Source organism: Micromys minutus (assembly GCF_963924665.1).
Source record: "Micromys minutus genome assembly, chromosome: 3".
NCBI classification, from domain to species: domain Eukaryota; kingdom Metazoa; phylum Chordata; class Mammalia; order Rodentia; family Muridae; genus Micromys; species Micromys minutus.
In genome coordinates this window covers 43,453,210-43,475,899 of record NC_137972.1, presented here as the reverse complement: position 1 = coordinate 43,475,899, position 22,690 = coordinate 43,453,210, and the positions used below count along the sequence as shown (strand labels likewise).

At 37.2% G+C, this 22,690-nt stretch overlaps 1 protein-coding gene across 1 annotated transcript in view; it reads right to left on the bottom strand.

Moving 5' to 3' along the window:
- The window catches only part of CNTN3 (contactin 3), a gene marked incomplete at both ends in the record, with an annotated part of 265,155 nt that overhangs the window by 162,291 nt on the left and 80,174 nt on the right, over positions 1-22,690 (bottom strand). Inside the window, one exon of the mRNA XM_080913822.1 lies at positions 5,888-5,983. Coding sequence (XP_080769948.1) covers positions 5,888-5,983 — 96 coding nt within the window. The remainder of the gene's footprint in view (positions 1-5,887; positions 5,984-22,690) is intronic.

Below are 22,690 nucleotides of genomic sequence, written 5' to 3'. Positions count from 1 at the left end.
TGTCAACAGATTCAGAACATACTTGTATGAATGCCATTATGGGTCAGTTAGACTTTTCACATGTAGTATGTTAATGGTCATTCGTTGTTGACAGAAATTAAGAAATATGTGTATATAAATCTGATATATTCTCCAATCAGTCTATAGATCGAGTCTCTACATCTTCACCTTGATATGTTTATCTACCACTTTGCCAGAAGCAATAGCCTAGAGACTGTATTCTGTACCCTTATATGACAGATCCTTAATAACCCACCATTTCAGTTTTGAGGAGGCCAGTTACATTATGATACAGTTACTGGGCATTCTGCTTTGGTTTCTGCTTTTTTGAGAAATAAAAAATACACGGTTTGAAGTAAATCCAGTTTGCATTCTGCTTAGAGGAAATTGTGATGATGTTTTAAAAAGGTTTTTGAATCTAACTATTGAAAAATTCTCAGGTTTCAAGTGTGGCAGGGTTATAAACATTGAATTGTAATTTAGAAAAACTGGGTTTCTAAAACAAGGAGAAGCTAGGATTTCAAATAAAAGTATTTTGGGAATTGATCTGGAATCATACAACTCTCCAAACTAGGCAGTGGGTTTTTATGCCTCGCTAATGTCTCCACTAACCTGACAAGTTCATACAGGTACGAAAATTTATAGTTGCTGCCAACTAAGCTACCTGAGATGACTTTTACATTTTGGTCCATTCGTCTTGGGAGAAAAAGAAATGAAAACGATGTAGCTCCGCAGGGTGTAAATCCCGCACCATCTGGCTGAGCAGCTTCTGTTCTCGCCTTGGTCACACCAACACTTTACACAGCAATTTTTAGCACCAAGTTGCTTTAACCTCTACTACCTGCTGCTTGACACTCACACCCTCCCTTTCACATCCCAAAAGCTGTGTTGTTGGAAGTGGATGACACTGTGTAGAAATGGATGTTCACATGCCTGTACAAAGCACAGACATGGCGAGGTGCAGCAGAGAACAGCACTGAGAAGACACTAGGACAGACTTTGAGTCACCCATCTATGTGCCTTAGGTGTCTCCAGCAATCATTGGGAAAAACCAGCTCTTTATGAAAACATGCATATGGAATAATTTGACTGACCTGTGCATTTATTTTTAATTGTCATTTCATCATGAGATGCCTAGACACTAGCCCCGTGGCCTTATTTATAGCACAGAGATTTTTTTCTCATGAATTTGAGATCCTAATGATTTTATGGTCGCCCGCATCTGCATTGAAATTGCACTAATCTCAGTATTTCAAATTATTGGAAACTAGGTTAACAATGACTCTGCAAGAAATCTATGTTGAGTATCTTATTTCTGGTTTATCACCTTGCTGTTCTTGTAACTTAGGACATTGCTTGGTTTTTCTTCAGAAATATCCTGAATTGTTCTGCAAAATGTCAATGAACTATAAATGGCAGAAGTCATGACAGAATAAAAGAAAGATTAAGAAATTCCTCATATAATAACAACTCCTCTGATCAATAGATGTATGGAGATCCATGATAAATTCTCTTCAATCATGACTAAAAATTACTTTAATGGTGTTCGATAAATGGATGAATATTTTCAATTAAAGCAACCAAGGTTGAAGTATGGAAAAGTCACTGGTTTCTTTACTTCACCTATGTTAGTTCATCTCCCCCAAATAAATTTTGATATAACACTTTTGATATATACAAATATAAAACTTAGGATTTTATTTCATGCAAATGAGAAAAAGTTAAAGTAGTTTTAGGATAGTTTTTTTTTCCTTAAAAAATAATTTTATTCAGTTACATTACAAATGATATCCCCCTTCCAGGTTATCCCTCCACAGGGCATCAAGCCTCCCTCCCCTCCTATTAATGTCTAATAAGGTCACCCTCTGCTACATATGTATCTGGAGTCCTGGCTCCTTCCATGTATACTCTTTGGTTTATGGTTTAGTCCCTGGGAGCTCTGAGTAGCCCATTTAGTTGATATTGTTCTTGTTATTGGGTTGCAATCCTCTTCAGCTTCTTCATTCCTTTCCCTCTGGACTCAGTCCTATGATTGGCTGTGATTATCTGCATTTGGATTCTTCAGGTGCTGATAGAACCTCTTAGGGTTCATCCTAGAGAAACGTCTACCCCTGACCTGTATCTCTAACCCAAACAACAGGTTTAAAGAGAACTTGTATGTAGCCAATAATATAACGAGAAATAGAACCAAGGAAAGAACTATAATAATAAAAAAAACATAAAGAGTAATTGTTATCTATAACTAAATAGCAGATACATTACTGATCATAATGCTGACTTTAGAAAGATCTAAACCAAAAGCAATTGCAAACAAACACACACACACACACACACACACACACACACACACACACACACACACACACAAACAAAAAACCCTTTAGCATTAGGTCCGATGCTATAACCCCCAAATTTCAAAATGAGCAATGCCTGTAAAGTTATGAACTTTGTCAAAAAAAGATTAGAGACAGAACTCTGAGTGCTTTTTTGCATACCTTGTATCCATCTATGATGGCTGTATGATGCCTACAATCGAGTGTTTCTTCGTTTCTTTTCATTTCTATTTCATTGTGATACACTGAAGAGAATATGTTCGAGATTTGAGACATTTGTAAACCTTGCAGAGTAATACACTAAGCTGATGATTTGGATCCATACCTTTTGGCATCAAAATGTCAACTCTTCATTCATTTTTACTGATTATTAGACACAAACCAAACCATGTTTGCTTTCAGATCACACCTTGGGGATTAGGAGTCATGTATTAAAAATCACAGTTTCTTTTATTTCTTGGACTTTGTGATCATCATTAAAAGGCCAGCTATATCACTTCAGCCTTAGGACTTATAGAAGAGTTTTATGAGACAATAAAAATATACAAATCGGTTAGAGACCTGGAAGGCCACAAAACAATGAAATAAATCAGGGTGAATAGTACCTTGAAGACATTGCTTCAGGCTCAAATGTGAGGTGGATGATAGGGTGATCTCTCAGTGGACACATAATATTTTGCCTGGATGAGCTAAATTCATTGTAGCGAAGGCCAAGCAAAGGAGCTAGGCAAGGAAGAAGCCTTGGGGCCACACTGAGACACACAGGTAAAGCAGAAGAATTTTGCTAAATGCAACAGTTAAGATCCTGCTGCTGAATCGCCGATGGAGTAGCAGTGCCAGCTTATCAGAAAAACTTCTTAAAACACAACATTCAGACTCACTGAATCAAAGCCTGCAATAGTTCAAGATTCAGGCTAATTAATTTGCAATTAATGAGTAAGCCTTAGATGCAATGTGCCAGAGCATTTCCAAACACAGCCTTTAGTCAACTCAGGGAGGTTGACTGCTCGTTCAACATTACTTAGTGTCGTCTTTATGTAATTCTGCAAAGAATGGGTATAGAAATTAGAGCAAAACCATGAACTCCTTTGCCTCCTATTTTGAACGGATAAAGGGGAAGATCAGAGGAGGGGAATTTAAAGGGTTGATGTGGGAATGCAAAGTAGAGGAGAGAATGTGGAAATGATAATTAACACTAAGGAAGGTTTGAAATTCAAGTGAAGCTTGAAGCTTACTGCTTTAGAAGCTGTGTGTGTGTGTGTACAAATGTGTGTGTGTGTGTCTGTGGTCACGAGCACGTGTGTGTGTGTGTGTGTGTGTATGTGTGTGTGTGTGTGTGTGTTTGTGCACGTGTGCATGTCATTTAAATGGAGGTGATATATAATGGGAGACAGAACATCTCAACATCAATGCTAGCAAATAAAAGCTTCAGTTCCAGTACTCGGTAAAACATTTTTGAGTCATTGCCCATAGAGGATCCAGGTAACTCCCACAAACAATAGGCTGCTACCAATGCTATGGGTCACCCTCCATATCCTTCGGATAAGACCACATTGCTGAAGAGCTCACATAGTCATGACACAGATGTGAAGGAATGGAGCTGGTACTCATTGGGAAGATTTGCCTTTTCTGGCTAGCACTGATATTGCTAGAAGGTTCTACACAAGAGGAGAAAAATAATCAAGAAAGTAACTTATCTGTGAACTCTGTGAACTATAACAACCTGTCTGCAAGCTATGGCCACTAATACAATAATGCGAACAATATTAGGGAAGCAACCAACTGTGTTTTTAAATTAGAGTCAAAGCATCTTCCATGAGATTGAACCTCCGTTTTACACTGTTAATGATGACAAGAACATAAAACTTAGATAGGCCATTGGCACAAGGGAAAATCTATTATGATAATTCTGGTAAATAAACATAGTGATAAAATAGCATCTAATTATAACTTGATATATCCATAGATTAGTATATTGCCTGAGATTTGAAATATCAGAAGCCCTTGGTTGGGATGGTTTCACAAGCTACAGGGAAAATGGCTACAGGTGGCTGGAGTTTTACTACTTTACACTCTGAAAGCCTTGATGGCCCAACTCTTCTCTTACCTAGTTGTTGAAGACCCCTACACTCAACTCAAAATATAAACTGGGTAGGAAGGTTTTCTGATAAAGTTTTGCTTACTTGAAGCCATATGAATCATTTCTGGCTAATATTTCACTGTCACTATCATTGGGAATGAGCTCCTAGACTTCATCTTAGACCAAGACCCATCCTTATCGTCTCCATAATTAAGGAAACTCATTTGCAGATAATATCTGTAAACCATGTTGCTAGCATACTACTTAATATATGAGGGAAACTCAATAATGGAATCAGAACTAATATTACTTTCATAATAATCACTTGCTTTTCATGCCTACTTCATTAGGTTCTATTAGGGGGTATATGACAGTTGAATCAAATATGATAGAATCTTCACTTGCCAAAACTAATGCTTGTGTTTTATCCACAAAGGGAAAAAAAACTTAAGAAGTAATGAAGTCATCTAAAGTAGGAAAGACAAAACAACTGAGTCAAGAAAGAAAATAATTCTATGTCCTCAGAGGATTGTGGGGATTTCAGTGAAAAAAAAAAATCTCATTGGTTTCAGCAAAGGTCATGAGCACTCTACAATGCTTCCATGGCTTGCACAACTAAAACCATCAGCTGCTCTTCGACCTGGCCCATACTGTCAGAACTAATGTCCCTCAGTCATTACAATGCAGATGAAACAGGTTTGAGTCCAGCTAATATAGAAATAATTCTTTCTAGAAAATATCTAAGTAACTCTACCTGCCCGCTTGGTGCTTAGAGCATTCCTTAAAGACTATACTTAGGAGAATAAATGGTAGTATTTTTTTAAGCATTTAAAATGTTTTAAGTCTAGAAAAAAAATCAACTGTTGAATATGTTCATAGATTCTTTTCTCCCGAATCTCCCTAATACATGTTCTCTAAAGCAGCTGGTGATACCCATTGTATGCAACATAAATTCTGTCTTCAGGCTATACACCAGTAAAATATAAACCACTGTGTCAGGATAGTGAATATGAATTATATTTCAGCACTAAAGAGATCTGTATCACAGAGAAAGTACATCTTTTTCATTTAAATTTAACCTGGCTCTGGTCATCTCCATGTATGGCAAAGTCCTGACAAAGACATGATTCTGTTTCTATTACTCACTAATCCTCCACATATCTTAGAAGTTAATGTGGCTTATTTGAAGAGAGTTATTTTCTTCTTCACCTACAATCTCACCAGACATATACAGTTATTTCATTCATGTGCTTTGCTACCAAAGAGAGGACCGTATGACAACAGTCCTTTCTAGATGCTCCGAGGTAGAATCACATAGCCTAGACAAGAGTTGTCTCTCGTGTCCCAGTACAGCCAAGAGGACCTAAGGCTAGTCATCCAGCTTCCCAGTACACATCTCAGAAAGAATCATGGAGTGTAGCTTGCAGGTCTTGCGTTGGAGCATGAGGTAAGTAGAATAGGGTATAGTACTCACCACCAGAGTGCGGTGGGGGTCCGCAGAGAAGTACCACTCCCTGGCCTTCACGGACTGACACTGTGCTTCTTGTCCTGGTCTTAAAATTCTCAAGATCTAATTTTAAAAAAGAAAGGAAAAAGACCATTTCAGAAGGAAAACAACATGTTCTCTCTCTCTCTCTCTCTCTCTCTCTCTCATTTTTAGAGGTCAGTGTTCAAATATGTTCCAAGAAACGTGAAGGGAATGTTTGTATTCAGGAAGAAAGCAGGATTTGATTTTTTAATTAAGCATTCTAGAAAAAGTAGCTGTATAAATACAAATAAATACAAATAAATTAACAAATAAGTAAAGTAAATACGCATTCCTAGTTGCTGTAACAGGATTACAATTGTATGGGGCATCTAGGGTGGGAAAGCATACAAATAAAGTAACCACATAATAGGAATCAAAGGAAAAACTGCGAAATACAAATAAATATGGCATTCATCTGCAAACCAGTAACTCAGCATATCCCACATACCGAATCCTACTGCCTGGCCTCTCACTCTCACTCAAACTCCTACTCTAAAATCCCTGATCAGAAGCAGCCAGTGCTCTTTATTCTCTACCCGTAATTATTTTTATTTACAGAACTATTTGAAAATGCAGAATTTGTAGGTACCAGCCTGACTCATGTAAAGAGATGTATGGATTGTACATATCACTGGAAAACAAGTCAGTAAAACTCACAGGACAAGAATAAATTAAATAAATTTGTACTTATAGCTGCAAAAACACTAGTTATTATAATTGCAGAAAGGATGGTTTACAAACATTCACTAAATGAAAAACTCCATCAAGGGCAAATGCTTATTTTCATTATTAGCAGTGGTTTTTAGGAAAAGCATAATTTCTTCCAATAACACCCAAGATAACACATATAGATTTAGACTTCCTATCTTCACTGACCACAGAGGCAAAATACTATTGACTTCTTTTGTAAATAGCTGAAGTCTATACAATTTGTAACTACTTGCCTATGTTCCTAGCAAATATCCCAATACAGTAATTGCCCACTTAAAATACAAAGCTTAAGTCCATGCACAAAATGGAATAAAGATCTGTCTCTTTAAATTGAAACAAAAATGTCTAGAATTTTACAGTTTACCATCTACACATAAAATATTATATTACAAATACTCATTCACACATACCTTCATACTTATACATATACACAGAATCACACAGAGTTTTATGCTCTCTCTCTCTCTCTCTCTCTCTCTCTCTCTCTCTCTCTCTTTCTCTCTCTCTCTCTCTCTCTCTCTCACACACACACACACACATTTTAGCCTTTAAACATTGTTACAAAATGTCTGTCTTGCAACATAACTTGTCATAAAGCATATCTTCTAACACATGAAGAGAAAAGAACTTACTTTAAAGTTGATAAAAACCTTAATCTGTAGACTGTTAGAAATATTCTGAGCACCATAAATCAGTACAGCACACAATTGGATTCTAATATTTAAGATATTTTATTTGTTATTGAGAAGTAGTATTTCTCTTAGAGTAAAGGATTTTGCCAAAGCACAGAGGAGCAAACAAACAAAAAAAAAAAAAAAAAAAAAAAAAAAAAAAAAAAAAAGAGAGCCTAAAAGGACTTATTTTGACTAGAAGCTACTTTACCAAAATGTATGACATTATATTTAGGTCTTCTACAAATGAAGTAGGTAGTATAGACTACTACACCATGGCATTATATTCAGAGGTCAAGAGAATATTAGGTTCAGTGCCCAGCAGCCATGCAGCACAAAATAATCCTCTTTAACCCCAGTTCCAGGGCATCTGAACTCTATTCTCACCTCTGCCAGCACCTCCTGTACACGGTAACCACGCGTATACACAGGGAAAGCATTCAAACTTATAAACAGTAAAGCTATCTCTTTTTAAATGTGTCAAGAATACTGAACACCATGGATGTTTACATACAGAGAGTTAAATATGTGTCAGATGCATCAGAGAGCAGAGCACAGCTGTGTGGGCACAGGGGGTAAATGCTGACAGGTGTGTAGTAATAACACATACTGGTTTTAATTGGAATCACCTTAAAGGCTGATGATTAGATTCTCTTCATGTGCTTATATTCCATCCATAGATAATCTCTAGGGAAGTATCAGTTGATATCTATTTCCTGATTGCATATGGTTCTTTACTAGTGCTGCGTTCCGAGAGGTCTTGTTTATTCTAGACATATTTTTTTCTTTGTTTAAAGCCATTGTTATTGCTAAATGCCAACTTTTATTGTCTCAACTTCTAAAATAATTGTTATTTTTTTTACCCATTATGAAGCAATTTTATTTATTTATTTATTTTGTTTACAATGCACCCATTGTTTCCATCCCCAGTCCTCCCTCCAGTAGTTCCTCATCTGACTCCCCCTCTCCACACTCCCTGAGAAGATGCTCTGCCACCACCAGCCCCCCCCCCACTTCCCTGAGGCCTCAAGTCTCTTGAGGATACAGCATATTTTCTCCCACAGAGGTTAGACCAGTTAGTGTTTGCTGTCTGGTTGGTGGCTTAGTCTCTGGGTGCTCCCAAGTTTCCAATTTGGTTGAGACTGCTAGTCTTCTTATGGGTTACCCTCCTCTTCTGCTTTCTCTATTCATATTTTCTTTTTTAAAATACATCTTTTGTGCATATATTTTTAGATTGGCCAAAATCAAGAGTGCATGAAAACATGGGTGTCATGAATTAATTTTAAACAAATGAAGAAAAAAGAAGAGGTGGTTCAGACATGACTGATCCTAGGTATGTTAGAGGAGAAGATTTATTACAGATATGATGGAGAACATACACAGTAGCACCAGGAAGGCCAGATTGAACACGTTTGGCCAACTGAGCTGAGCCATAGGGAGAAAGGGAAGTGGAGAGGCGGAAGGAATTAGAGAGAAACCTAGGCCAAAAGAGGCAGTAGCCAAAATGGCTGCGGTTATATAGGGAATGGTACTCCCTGAAATTTAGGACAGGTGGTGGGGTATACCAGCCAGGACTACTCTGTAATAGGTAGGGGTTGAGGTATGCTGGGAGAACTTGCTACAAGTTTCAGCTTTAATATGTTAATGAGACATCTCAGTTAGCCATTTGCCCAAGCCTTGAAACCTACCATGGAGGAGGAATAGAAAGTTTTAAATCCTTTTGTTGAGACACCAGAAGACTCAGGAGAAAACCAAACCCCTGTGATGGTTGACCTTGGTTGTAACACTGAATGTGTCTGGGACCGATTCATTAATGGAATGCTGTGTATGTCCATGGGCAAGCAGTACCTCTGGCAGTCCAGACAGGAAGAGTTCTGAGGGAAATGCAGCATTATGGTTGGCTGCCCAACTTCACACTTAGCTGGTGAGAGACCTTCCTGTTGTCATCACCATTACCTCTTAACACTAGAATCAGCTTCTTTAAATTTCTAATGAGGACTGAGAATCAGCAGCTTCCCTAAGACTATTTCACACCTTCTGCCCCAGGGCTATCAGTGTGCTGTGACATCCAGTGCTATGAGGTCTCAGGCTCTCCTGTATACAGACACCCACTGCTGGACTACTGAGTCCCACTCTGCAAGTCAATCTGACAAATCTCCTCTTAACACATCAGCACTGGTCAGTTCTGTGCCTCTAGAGAACAATACCCAACACTAACAAACACAATACCCAAATGAAAAATGGATTTTTTAAAGAAGTACAAAGTTATCTCATTGGAAAATGCTAGGCTTGGGAAATCCTGGGAACATGAAATGATACCCAGCTGTGACATGAGGTGCTGACAAGGATCCTGTGTAGCAGTTTTTGGCTTTCCATTTGCCTTCAACATCAAGTGCCTAACTCACCTCTTGATTTTGACACTAGCCACCCTAAAATGTCTTAACGTGGAGGTGGGCTGATTAAGTGAGATGCTTTCTACCCATAGGATGCACAGCTAAAGGTGTCCCCCATTGCACCTGGGATGCAAAGAGAAATGCCCCTTGAAATCACCATAGCTCTGCATTAGCCTCTGGCTCAACTACTCACAACTCAACACCAGTTCAGTAGAAAGAAGCATTTCCAGTTCCAGTTGACTACCCTTTCCTAACTTTCAGGCTCTAACAGTGAAACACTTAGAACTAAACTACCTGTCCTCTTTTACTTGACACTGTATTTTCCTCTTTCAATGTGCCTTTGGCAGCTCAGGTCCTCTTCTAACATACTTTTGTTACAATGCCTGCACAAGACACCTATGCCAATTTTTCTTTTTTGTCTGTTTTCTCATAATATCACCATAGTTTATGTTCATTGTGCTATAAAACAAAGCCTCTCTCTTTTGGTCCATTTTTTTTTTACCAAGCATATAAGTCTTTTTAGTTAATCCTTATTTTTTGTATAAATTCATGTTGCAAGCATTATACACCTATGGGTGTTTATGTGATGTCTATGTTTGTGTGTGGGGGGGGGGGTTGTGTGTGTGTGCATTCGCATGCACAGCATTCTTTGTTATATTTTTCATCACTAGCATCTTAAGTATATAGTTTTTCAGCACTTATAAAAATTAGCATAAGACAGAACTAATAGACAGATGGATTTGGGAAGCATTATGACAGACATTTTCTGAAATTTGCCTCCTTTGAGTTCCATAAAAGCCTTATTACATATATGTTGAAGTTCCAAAAAAGTAATGGAACCAAGACTTACATGGACTTCCACTGAGTCCTGTTCTTTTTATCTTTATACTGCAAAATGATTACATCTAAGCTTTATCTGGTCTCCCTCACTGTGGTATCTCATTTCTTAATCAATTCATCCTCTACCCATAACATTGATTTTACTGTTCTTTATAAAACACTCTCAGTTTTAAATAATTCCTAAAATAATAAAATTGAATCTTTTTTAATGCCTTAATGTTAACATTCACATTCTTAGTCCTTAGTCACTGCTTCAACAGATGTAATTGAACACCCATACATAAACAAATGCCTATGTTCTGGGTACAAACACAAGAGAGTATGGTCTTCAACTCTGAGTAATTCAAAGTGTAAAATTTTGCTTATGTTCCAACCTCCTTTTATCAACTTTCATCAAGCATATTTCTCTTCAAAGATCAGTTTTTAAAAATATGTATATGAAGGGGACATTTGCAGAACACTTGAGATGTTCTCTGTAATTGTATGTTAGAATGTTAGGTTGTTCTGCTCAAAAAGACTAAAGGTCTGGGCAAGAATCTCCTCCTTTTCTTTCTGTTTTTTCCCACCCAGCTCATACTGTGCCTGCTCAGGAAAGATGGCAAAGTCTTGATCATTTTGAATAAGCATTGTAATCCCCAGGAAAGGCAAATACTCCCACCCATTAGCCTTTTTCTGACTTTCTCCCCTGTAGCCTTCAGTTCAAGCAGTTCATTAATGATGTTCATTGAGTGGGTAACAATCATTCAGTTATAAGAAAATACCAAACAACCCCCCAAGAAATACATTTTAAAAAACAATATTTTCAAATAACATTCTGATGGTTTCCACAGACATTCACAGAAGTGAGTATTTGTCCCTTAGGGTGAATAGCAGATACTCAGTAATCTGAAAATAAAGGGATCCTAAAAAATGACATTATTCTGAAATTCTGAACACTACTTTGACACATTTATCCTAATTATATTCCCAAACATTTGAAAAACTTCTTAATAGATGAGAGTAAAATGGCTGAATGGCTTCTTTACAACACATGCTAAAGTCCTGCTATGCTAGGAGTATCTACCATGAAAATTAGCCCTAGCCCTTCATGCAGAATTCTGAGACTCTGATATCAGGCTTCTCTGGAATATGCAGATATTATTAACTGTGTTAGAGATATGCTGAGATCATCATGTGAGAAAATGAACACAAAGTTCTTGGAATACGTTAGGAGATCAATAAATGTTAGCAAGCATCTTCCCCTCTCCAGACAAGGAGAGGCCTATGTCTCACCCTAACCACAGTCTAGCCAGACTTTCTTGTGATTTGCACCAAGATAAGATTTATGTTTTTTGAGGATTCAACCAATTGCTTTTATTTTTTGATTACATGTCCCCTTCTCTAAGACAAAAATAGATTCTTCTGCTTTTTAATTAGTTGAATAGTTGCTAAATAATATCCGTTGAATTTAAAACTTAAATCCATTGAGTCTTAAGCTCTCCTTAGCTGCTGTTTGTTAATATAATTTTAATAGTAGATTTGAGATGTCATAGTAAAAACTTACTACCATCTATCCAGAAATAACAGAAGCCAAAATTAATTAGCATACTGCAGTAGTGCTCCCAACTCTACCCCTCACCTCCAGGCAGAACTATCAGACAAAGACACCTAACCCTGACCTTACTAAGAGGCAGTTTATCTTTAATGCTCATTTGGCAACACCCTGGAATAGGAGCATAGCTGTCATGTGGTAGGAGCTCCTATGGGCTGGCACTGGGCAAGCACCCTGGTGAGGACCTAATTAGGTTTACTTTTCTGCCCTAACTGTTCACTGGTTAGCATACAAAATTAATGAGAATTTACTTTTTCTTTAATTAAATGATCTATTTATACCAACAATTTTCATTGTAATAGGAGAGGGCCATTAAAGATTTTTCTAATGAATAATCTGAAAAGAAATACTCCTCTAATCCAAGAGAAATGGCGACTTGGTATTTTAATTTGTTATTATTTTTTTAATGAGTTCTGCATCGACATCATTCTCAACCCATCTTTGAAAGTGAAACTCATACTATTCCTTCATGACCTTACTTTCCCTATGTTGTGTATATATCATATGAGTGTGTGTGTGTGTGTGTGCACACACATGTGCATTTGTATACTTGTGTGTATATGCATTTATGTATATATGGATAAACAATATGCTCAGTACATTTAATATTGCTTATATGTATAGTGTTCAGGTCTGACTATTTGGGATTCAAAATGTTTGTAGGAGCTCATTGCACAACCTCTCTGTGAAGGCCTCCCAGAAGAAAACTCATTCTCTCATATGACATTCATCAACTGTGGCTCTTTCACTGTGGGGCTTCTTCCACACACACACACTGGTCATATAATGTTGTCATTCTATAATCCTTTTCACTTAAACATGTCATCTAGTAGGTGCATTTTACCTGCAGTTTCTAGTGGACACTATCTAGCAACAGGCATCCTGGTTGTCTGGCTTACAGTCTTCCTGCCCTTACTCCTGTGATGTTTCCTGAGTCTTGGCTATAGAAGTTGAGTTGTAGATGTATCAGGAGAGATTATGTTCTCCAAGAACACTTCTTCTGGGCATTGTGAACAGTGATGGGTGTCTGTAGCAGTCTCTATGTGCTGCAAAGAGAAGCTTGTTCAATGAGGTATGAGAGCTACACTTATCTTGAAATACAGGGCATCATATTTAGAATATGTTTATATGTCAAGGAAAATAACAATGCATGGTTCCCCTCCAGCATCTGTGTCCCTTCCAGATATGGGCAATTATCTACTTGTACAGCACTAAGTGTACATTTCCTCCCACTGAGCAGACCTTAGGTCTAATAAGACAGCTGTTGGTTACTGCTAATATAGAAGTATTGTAGAGTTTATTCTTTTAAGAATTCCTATAATTTTATGTGTAAATTCTCACTTTCTACTTTGAGAAAAGCATCCCCCCACCGTTTGTCTGTTTCTCTTTGTCTTAACTCACAGCCGACTTATAATTCAGGCTGGAAGGATTAGTTTCCATGGCTGCTCCTTGTTTTCCCTCTAATCTTACTGTAGAACGCTGGGGCCCCACTGAAGCACACTATTGCTCTTGGCTTTTACAAAGGTTCTGGGAATTCAAACTCAGATCTCAGGAATGCACAGTAAGCACTGTACTGGCTGAGCTATCTCTCAAGTCCCTACATAGATTTCTGTGACTGAGACATGAACCTTGCCAACTAGGCGAGGCTGGCTTTCCAGGGAAACTCAATCTTTTCTATGCCCTCCCAGTACTTCAAATAAAAATACATACCACCATAACCAGAAAGTTTTATTGGCTCTGGCTGTGGGAATCAAAGATTGTGTTTTATAACTGCTGAGCAAACAATTTACCAATGGAATATATCAATAGATAGATAGATAGATAGATAGATAGATAGATAGATAGATAGATAGATAGATAGATAGATAAATTCCAGTAACTTACAGGAAACAAAATTATGTGGACTGGTGAAAAATCATGAATAGCTTAGATTGCTATCTTTAATTGTTGATTGCTGAGAATACTCATATGCTCATCTCCAGAGGGAATTTATAATGCTGGGACAAAGTTACTATGTCATGTACCTCAATTTAAAAATATGGCAAACAGTGAAAGCTATGCAAGCCATAATTTATAGGGAGTAATTAAAACATTGTATATAACATCTTGTTACATTACATAAAGTAAACCTTCAAAATTGTTTAGCATGAAAGTAAGAATGGTCAACAAATATGAATTTATTTAAGAAAATGAAGTCATATAATTTGTCATTTAAACACAATTCCTTAAAACATAATAGATGGGCATAAATATTTTGATGCCTTGCTTGTTGCCATGGGAACAACCCAGTCAGTATAGCAGTGAATATGCAGTTGCTTATATTTCTCTGGGCTAGATAGCAAGTAAGCATAACTTGTATTTCTTGCTTTCTTTATGGGTTTAGCTAAGATCCAGGAATAATAAAGAAAGGGTTCACCTTTGTATGTCAGCTGTGCACAACACTGGATACTAACAGACACAGGGACCCATTAGTCTTATAGTATCCCCTACTTTGCCACTTAAGTCACTCTTGAGAAGGGGTCTTAGTTTAAATTTTTTAAGTACAAAAGTATATACAGGATAAAATATTATGTCTTGGGAATAATAGGAATTAGATATCAAAGACTTAAGCTGTTCTTCCAACAGATTTCAGAAGCTTTAGCAGTAGATGTCCTGTTGACATGTAATATCTACCCTGATAGATACAAATATCTCCTCCTCATATGATAGGGTGACTTTAAAATGCATGAACAAGTATGTGTACATGTGTAAGCACACATATGCACACAATCACACACACACACACACACACACACACAAACACACCACCGCCACCACTAACAATAACACCACCACCACACACACTTCTGTAACTCTCCCATTACTTACATCTGTCTGAAACAGACCAAGAGAGTTCTCACAAGCTTTTAGATCAGGACTTCTTTGGGATATCTAAAAGTACTAATATTATAGTATTTTAGCAAATACTATTTCCCTCAGTGATTCCTGCCCTTACTCTAATTACATTTAACTATAACTTTGGCATAGATTCATTTCCAGTTATCAATTTAATTTTTGATATACTCTCAGGAAAACCACTTTAAATGAGACATTTTCAGCAAGAACTTTAAGTTTCTCAATTATAAACCTTTTGGGTATTCGCTGAATATGTTCCACTCTTTAATATCTCAATTAAAAGACATCATTAAACATCTTAATATTCTTAATTAAAAACCACAAATGAATAACATTAGCAAGTACTAAATATGAATGAAGATGAACATTTTTATATTGGCACTGAGGTGTAGTACCCATGATGCCATTATGCCTAATCAGGAAAGATGATTTTTAAAAAGAGAAGTTGATATGCAAAGGTAAGCACAGCTACCTTTCTTGAGGTTGGTGAACAGAATGGGCGCAATAAAGTATATAGTGTCTAGATAACTTCTGTGTTATAGCTCCACAATGAATATTGTCATTTGGGAAGCTTGATGCTACTAAATGCATTCATAATACTTAACACACTCGTAATGTATTTTAGTTCAGAGGTTATATTGCTATGTAGCAGTTTGTCATGTGACAACGTGTTCAAACAATAACACACAGAGACATTTGAATGACTCTTGTTTTATGACTGCTCTCTCTCATGCTTAGTAGAATTGAGTATGAATGCATCAGTGATGTTAATACTTAACCCTGACACTGTCAAAGAAAACCTACTAATGCAAGGGGCTCAGAGGCAATACAGGTTATAGTGCTTCTTAATGTGTGTTGCTGAAGCAAGGGCAACAAGATAAACGATGCTCTGGAAAAGTACATTCTGTCATGAGGCTTGCTAGATCACTCACCGGGGAAGGTACTCTTTGCTAAGTCTGATTTTCTGAGTTTAATCCCTGGGACCCAGAAAGTGAGGAAAGAAGACCAAATCCAGTCAGTTGTCCTCTGAGCTCCACTAGGGCACTGTGACATGTGCATTCATGAGTGAACAGACATACATACAAGATGAGAGAGAGAGACAGAGATAGAGACAGAGACAGAGACACAGAAAAACAGAAAGACCAAGAGACAGAGAGAGCATGAAGGGAGAAGGAAAGGAGGGAGAGAGGGAGACAGAGACAAAGAGAAACAGAGAGACAGAGAGTTTGATGAATATGAATTAAGCATCTCCATTTACTGCTACATTATGGAAAAAACAGCTTCTCTGACAAGGGCTGAAAATATCCCAGGTCTATGGATATAAATGTAAATATTTAAAAGACAACTTGACTACATGAATGACCACTTTAACAAAGAAAAATAACAAATTGTCCCCTAGGAACTATGACTTCTCCAATCACGGCGTTTTGACCAAGATTCTAATGTCAAACTTGAAGTCTGGTCCTGTTGCATGGTCCTCCAATCCAATTAGAGAGCAGCGTTACCCATCACAGTCATGGCAATGTAGGGAGAGTAGACACGTCTTGCCTGGCAGCTCAGTATCAAAGCATGAATGGTCCAGAATCACATGGCTTCTTCAACAATAGAGTGTCAGCATATACTGAGGATGGCAACTGAAAATGACCAAAGGCCTAAGCCTGTGTTGTTTTAGAAATTTCTAGGGCTTCCCTAACCAATAACTTATATTAAGGGAACATACCATATATTGAAGTGTGATTTCATTTCTTGACTCTTGAAATACAGTCTACCATCAGAACAGTCTGTTCAAAATCTTTTTATTTTTTAAACAATATGTTGAAGTTAGATTACTAACTTGTGGGCTTCTGTAAGGCTTGTTTATAATCCTTAAGTTTGTTTTATCAAACTATAACCACCTTCCTCCCATCTGCCACTTGTCTCTACCCCCTTGTAATAATTTTATCCCCACAAAACTCCCCTTTCTTTCATTTCACATATAATCTACTATTTCAACAATTATTGATTTTAAGTGGGTTGGGACATAGTAGCCTTCCTTCCTATTTTTTTCTTACACCCTTCCTTTGTGTTATCCTTCTCCATTTCTTGGTTTTCCTCCTACCCCCACAATCCTCACTGCCAAAATCTATTTTTTCCCCTAGTATCCTACTTCACTACGATTATTTTACATACAATATACTATTCTTCATCCTTTAAAATGCCAGACAGAGACTTAACATTTCAATACACAACTGCAAAATAAGGTTCTGGGAACAGCATGGAAAAGGAGGTAGGAAAAACAATGAGTCCAAGAAAGTAGAAAAATGCTGTAACATATTGTCCTCTGCACGGGGCATGGCTCCTTAGCACATATTGGTATCTGGTTTAGAATTCATCTTTACTGAGGAACTGTTGGCAGCTGATGATTTCTGGAGAAGACAAGATTATTAGTATTTGAGGGTAGAGCCAATAATTATATTCCTATGTTACAGTGACGGCCTACATTTACCACTAACTGCAAACTGAATGTAGTAGGAGGGGTGTGTGTGTGTGTGTGTGTGTGTGTGTGTGTGTGTGTGTGTGTGTGTGTGTGTGTATGTGATACGTGTCAGTGTTTTGGTAAAATAAAGTATTTAAAAAAGAAAAAGATAAATCACAGGATAATAGGATGGTACTATAGTTTAGCAGGTAGAAGTGCTTGCTTCTCAAACCTTCTGACACAAGTTTAATTCCCAGAACTCACATAAAGGTGGATGTAAAAAGACAACTGCTCAAAGTTATCCTGTGACATCCATAAATGAGATGTGATACATGTGCATAGGCACTCACACACACTTTAGACAATAATAATAATAATAATAATAATAATAATAATAATAATAATAATGAAATTAGAATTGTAAGGAATAGACAATTGATGGGTTGATGGATTAATGGAAAATAAGACATGGTAAAGGAAGAAAGTAACTGATTTACTATATGAAAACACATTAGATACATGCTTGTCAAAGAACAGTATTATCAATAGAAAATCAAATAAAATCATTAATAATTAAAATTTAAATGTAAAAACACCACAGGATAATAAAAGACTACCATCAAATACTCTTCAATTGTATCTGATGTGATAGAGAAACAGTACAGTAATGTTTAAAATCAAGATTAGGAACAAATTAACCAGGAGTCATAGCTGCCAAATGTGATTGCATAGGTCATGTACTATACAACTCAAGGGAGAACATTTTTTCTGAATGTAATTTAAGTAATTTTAATAGCCTTCTGATGACAAATATAGATGCCTAATTATCAAAATAACACATGGAAGCTCTGTTGACAGGTCTGATCTTTACATCATGCCCTATTAACTCACCATCTTGTTGACCACGGCACGGACAAACAAGTATCCTATCTGAAGGTCACGTCCATTGTCTCTTACAGAGCAACTCTGTCCACCAGGACTCAAACTGTTAAGAGTCCCATGCCTGTCTTTTAGCACACTCATTTATTTGTTTTTAAATCAGAACTGGGGATGGGTTTTGATCTGTTGATGACTAGCTCTGAAACTCTGGCATTTCTCCATTGCCCACATTCCTTGCCTGTAGGAAGGTAGTTAATGGCTGTCCTGCCCTACCACTTAGGGTTTATAAAACTGACAACAGATGTAACATGCACAAGACACTACTTCACCCACGTATTCTGGACAGTGCTTTGCACCAATCTTGGCAGAAAAAAGTAGAGCTGTGGTTTAGGCATGAACTGCTAACAAGGCTTCTCTATAAGTGGGCAGTGGGTAGTGGGTTTGGGGCACATGCCTTTAATATCAGCACTCAGGAGACAGAGGCAGGCAGATATTTGAGTTTGAGGCCAATGTGGTCTACAGAATGAGGTCCAGGGTAGCCAGGGCTACACAGAGAAACCCTGTTTCAACACACACACACACACACACACACACACAGACACACACACACACACACACACACACACACACACACACACATATACAGAGGGGGAAAGGAGAGATTATTTGCATAGTGATTAGATTACAAGGGCTCTGAGGCTTTGATCTCACCAGCTTGCTGACAAGCTGATGCTATGGAGGTAGTATACATCAGGAATTTGGGTCTAATTGGAATATGTGTGCCACTAAGGTTTTGTCCTGAAAGAACAGACTTTGTTTCAAATATCTTCCTTATTACTGAGCTTTCTGTCCCTTAAGGACAAAGCTACCTCTGGGAACTTTTGTCCCTTAAGGACAGAGCTACCTCTGTGAGTTCTTTGGTCTAGAAAGTCCTGATTAACATAAGACTACTGACTAAAACCTCTGAAATAGTGATCCTAAACATATCTCTGTCCATTTCAATATTCATGTTTATTTAGTGTGTGCATGAACTTGCACTTTATACAGAGCTGAAAGGACAACTGTAAAGTTCAGTTCCCTCCTTCCACTACCTGTGTTCCTCTGATTAAACTCAGATTGTCAGATTTGGCAGCAAGTGTCCTTACTGTCTGAACCATCTCAACTCTTACTACTTTTAAAGTAGGTTGGTTAAGTATTTGTTATAATGATGACAAGTCTGACCCATACTCACCCTTAAGGTTAATCAGTTTGGTGGGAACATATTTTATAATGTAATTCTACAAAATATGTTCATGTGTGTGTGTGTATGTGTGTGTGTGTGTGAGTGTTTGCTATAAATTCTGAAATAAACCTATCAGTTGCATTAGCTGTTAGCCACATGGAGCTGCTGAACACTTGACATATGAAAAGTCTATATTGCAGAATGATGTATGGCCTTGAAACATAAACCAGATTTCCAACAGTTCACAGGGTAAAAAAAACAACATATCTTAACAATAATGCAACTGAGATTAAATGTTACATAATACTAGGCTGAAAAAACATTTGAAGTAGCTTTGCTTCATAAAATATAGACACTGGAAGATTTGAAATTGCATACTCTACATTCATCATATTCTTGTTGATAGCTCCATGTACAGTGTGATTTGCTTTCAGAAGCCAAAATATTTTCTCTCTCTCTCTCTCTCTCTGTCTCTCTCTCTCTCTCTCTCTCTCTCTCTCTGTCTGTCTGTCTCTCTCTCTCTCTCTCTCTCTCTCTCTCTCTCTCTCACACACACACACACACACACACACACACACACACACACACACACACACATTCTCAGCGATCAAGAGCAGATGGAGTGTGGCTTTGACTTACTGTAGGACATATAGCCTAGAGTTTTCCATTAAATTACTATCTAGTGAGCTATTTGAGAATTTTCCATGTGTGTTTTATAACATGTAAACAGAGCAAAAATATGTTTGAATATTCTAAAGTCATTTCCTTTGTCTACATTGATTAAAATGCTTGTGTTAATGGTGCCCATCAGTCTCCTTAGCATGGCACACTCAGTGGGGTAACTAGAAAAGGGTCTGACAAAAAGCAATGGCTAAAGCATCCAGCACAGATGTTGTGCTGCTTGCCCTCCCATGCTTAGGCTTGCATGGTAAGTGGAAAGGGAATTCATAGAATGTGTACAGAAGACTCCGAGACAGCATATGGTAATCCACTAAGAAGAAATCCAGGCCAATAAACACCCTGATATTTTCTTTTTCCACTCTCAGGTTCCCTGCTAATATCTCCATTATCCCTAGCAACTCAAAGTCAGAATGCTAGGGGACACTATGATGTATCCAGATGGGACTGCTGGGGCATAAGGCAGGATGTAAGGTGAATCTGGAAGGGACAGATGGAAGACATGTTGTGCAGCACATAGTTTTGATCTTTCTGAAAGAGAACTATTGTAAACTATGAGACTAGATAAAACTAATGATTCCAAGAAAAATAGGACTCAGTAAAATGTTCAACAAAACACATCAAAATTAATTTAAAGATTTTGCAACTGACTTTCTGTTCTCATCAATGTCACAGTAATTGTCTTACTAACTGTGCCATTTTCTAGTTCAATGTGCCATTGACCCTCTTTTATAATGAATGCTCTAAAATTCAGAATCTATCTTCCCTTGAAGTGTTTATAAGGAAGTTGTTACTAAAATAGAAGCAGGTATATTCTGGACCCAGCATTAAACAGCTCTATTTAAAAACAGGAGCCATCTATTAATAGACATGAAAAACCATCAGAAGAGGTCAGTATTTTAAGCTACTAGGGAAAATCAGTCCTCCTGACAGCCCCAGCAGAATGTAGTTCAACTTAAACCAGACAATCCATGTACATCACCGCCCAATGTCATTTTATGGTTGAGGCACTTACATGGTTGGGAACATCTGTTTTCAGATATAGTTTTTTGTTTGTTCATTTATTTTGTTTTTGTTGTTGTTACAGCTTTGTCTTCTATGCAATGTGGAGAACTTTCATGTTTTTCGACTAATTACCAATTACTCACACATTTACACAATGAGGTTTGTTCCTTATATGTGGTTATAGAATCTATTCATTCTCTCCCTACATAATTCTATGGATCATGTGTACTTGGAAGGCTATAAGCTCCTTATGTAGAGAAAAATAGGAAAACAACCTTAATTTTTCCTTAGTTGCTTAACTCCATGCTGAGCAATATGTTATGGTGTGTAAACAAGACATGAGTGTGATTTTACTTCTTTTAACAATATGACCTATAAACAGAATGAGCTAGTACGAGGGATCTCTGTTCACAGTACCAAGGTGATTAAGTTATCAGTTGTACCCAAAAAATAAGAGAAATGGGACTCCAAAATATACTAATCCCCTGTGGTTCAGAATCTGTGATTTACTGTTTAGTTTATATCAAAAGAAAGGAAAAATTCTCAGAAGCACCGACAGACCTGTAGTATGGAGATCTCAATATAATCTAAAGTCAAATGATACTTTCTAATCTATGGAAGTTAAAAATTATGTAGCCTCTGTGCACACAGCTAACATTTTCCAAATACATATCAGAAAAATGATTTTGCATGTTTACTGAGTTGTTTATTGAAGAAGAAATGTCATATATGTAGGGAAGAAGCCAATCAATGCTTGCTATAATTTTAAGGTAGAGATCCAAATAGAAATGTTTTTTCCTGGATAGAGTTTGTAAAAAGCCATCAGAGTTGAAGTGAATGGTCAATTTCACAGCAATTTTCTGTATCTTTTGGCAAACGGACCTAGTTTTCTAGTTACACACAACCTATCACTATAAAACACACATATCTATTGACTGGTTGGTTCTCTGGAAGACTTTGCCTCTGCTGATAACTGTATGAGCTTTTACACTGAAGAGGAAAGATGTATAAGCCATTTTGGTTTTTAGCTATCATGACCTTTCCCAGCTGTTAGAATTAACATCTCCCAGGTGCCTCTAATCCTTTTAAACAGTCTCCTATTTTTATCTGTGCTTGTCTCATTTTATATAAATCTTCTTTTGTAAGTCAACTAGAGGCTTTTCAGAATCTACTCAGTACAAGTTAGGAAAAATGTTTATATAATACAAATTAATGCATATTTTTGTGGCTTTGTATTTTGCCCACAATGGGGTCATCTCGTTGCAAACTTGTATCCTGTCATAAGAAAGATGAAGTAACAGAATATATTGATAATTAAAACCTTTCCCTAAAGTCTGGAATTTTAAGTAAATCGCACCTCTGGAACAAATAGTTTAAATGGAAGCATTTCCAGACTAGCTAAGCTAACT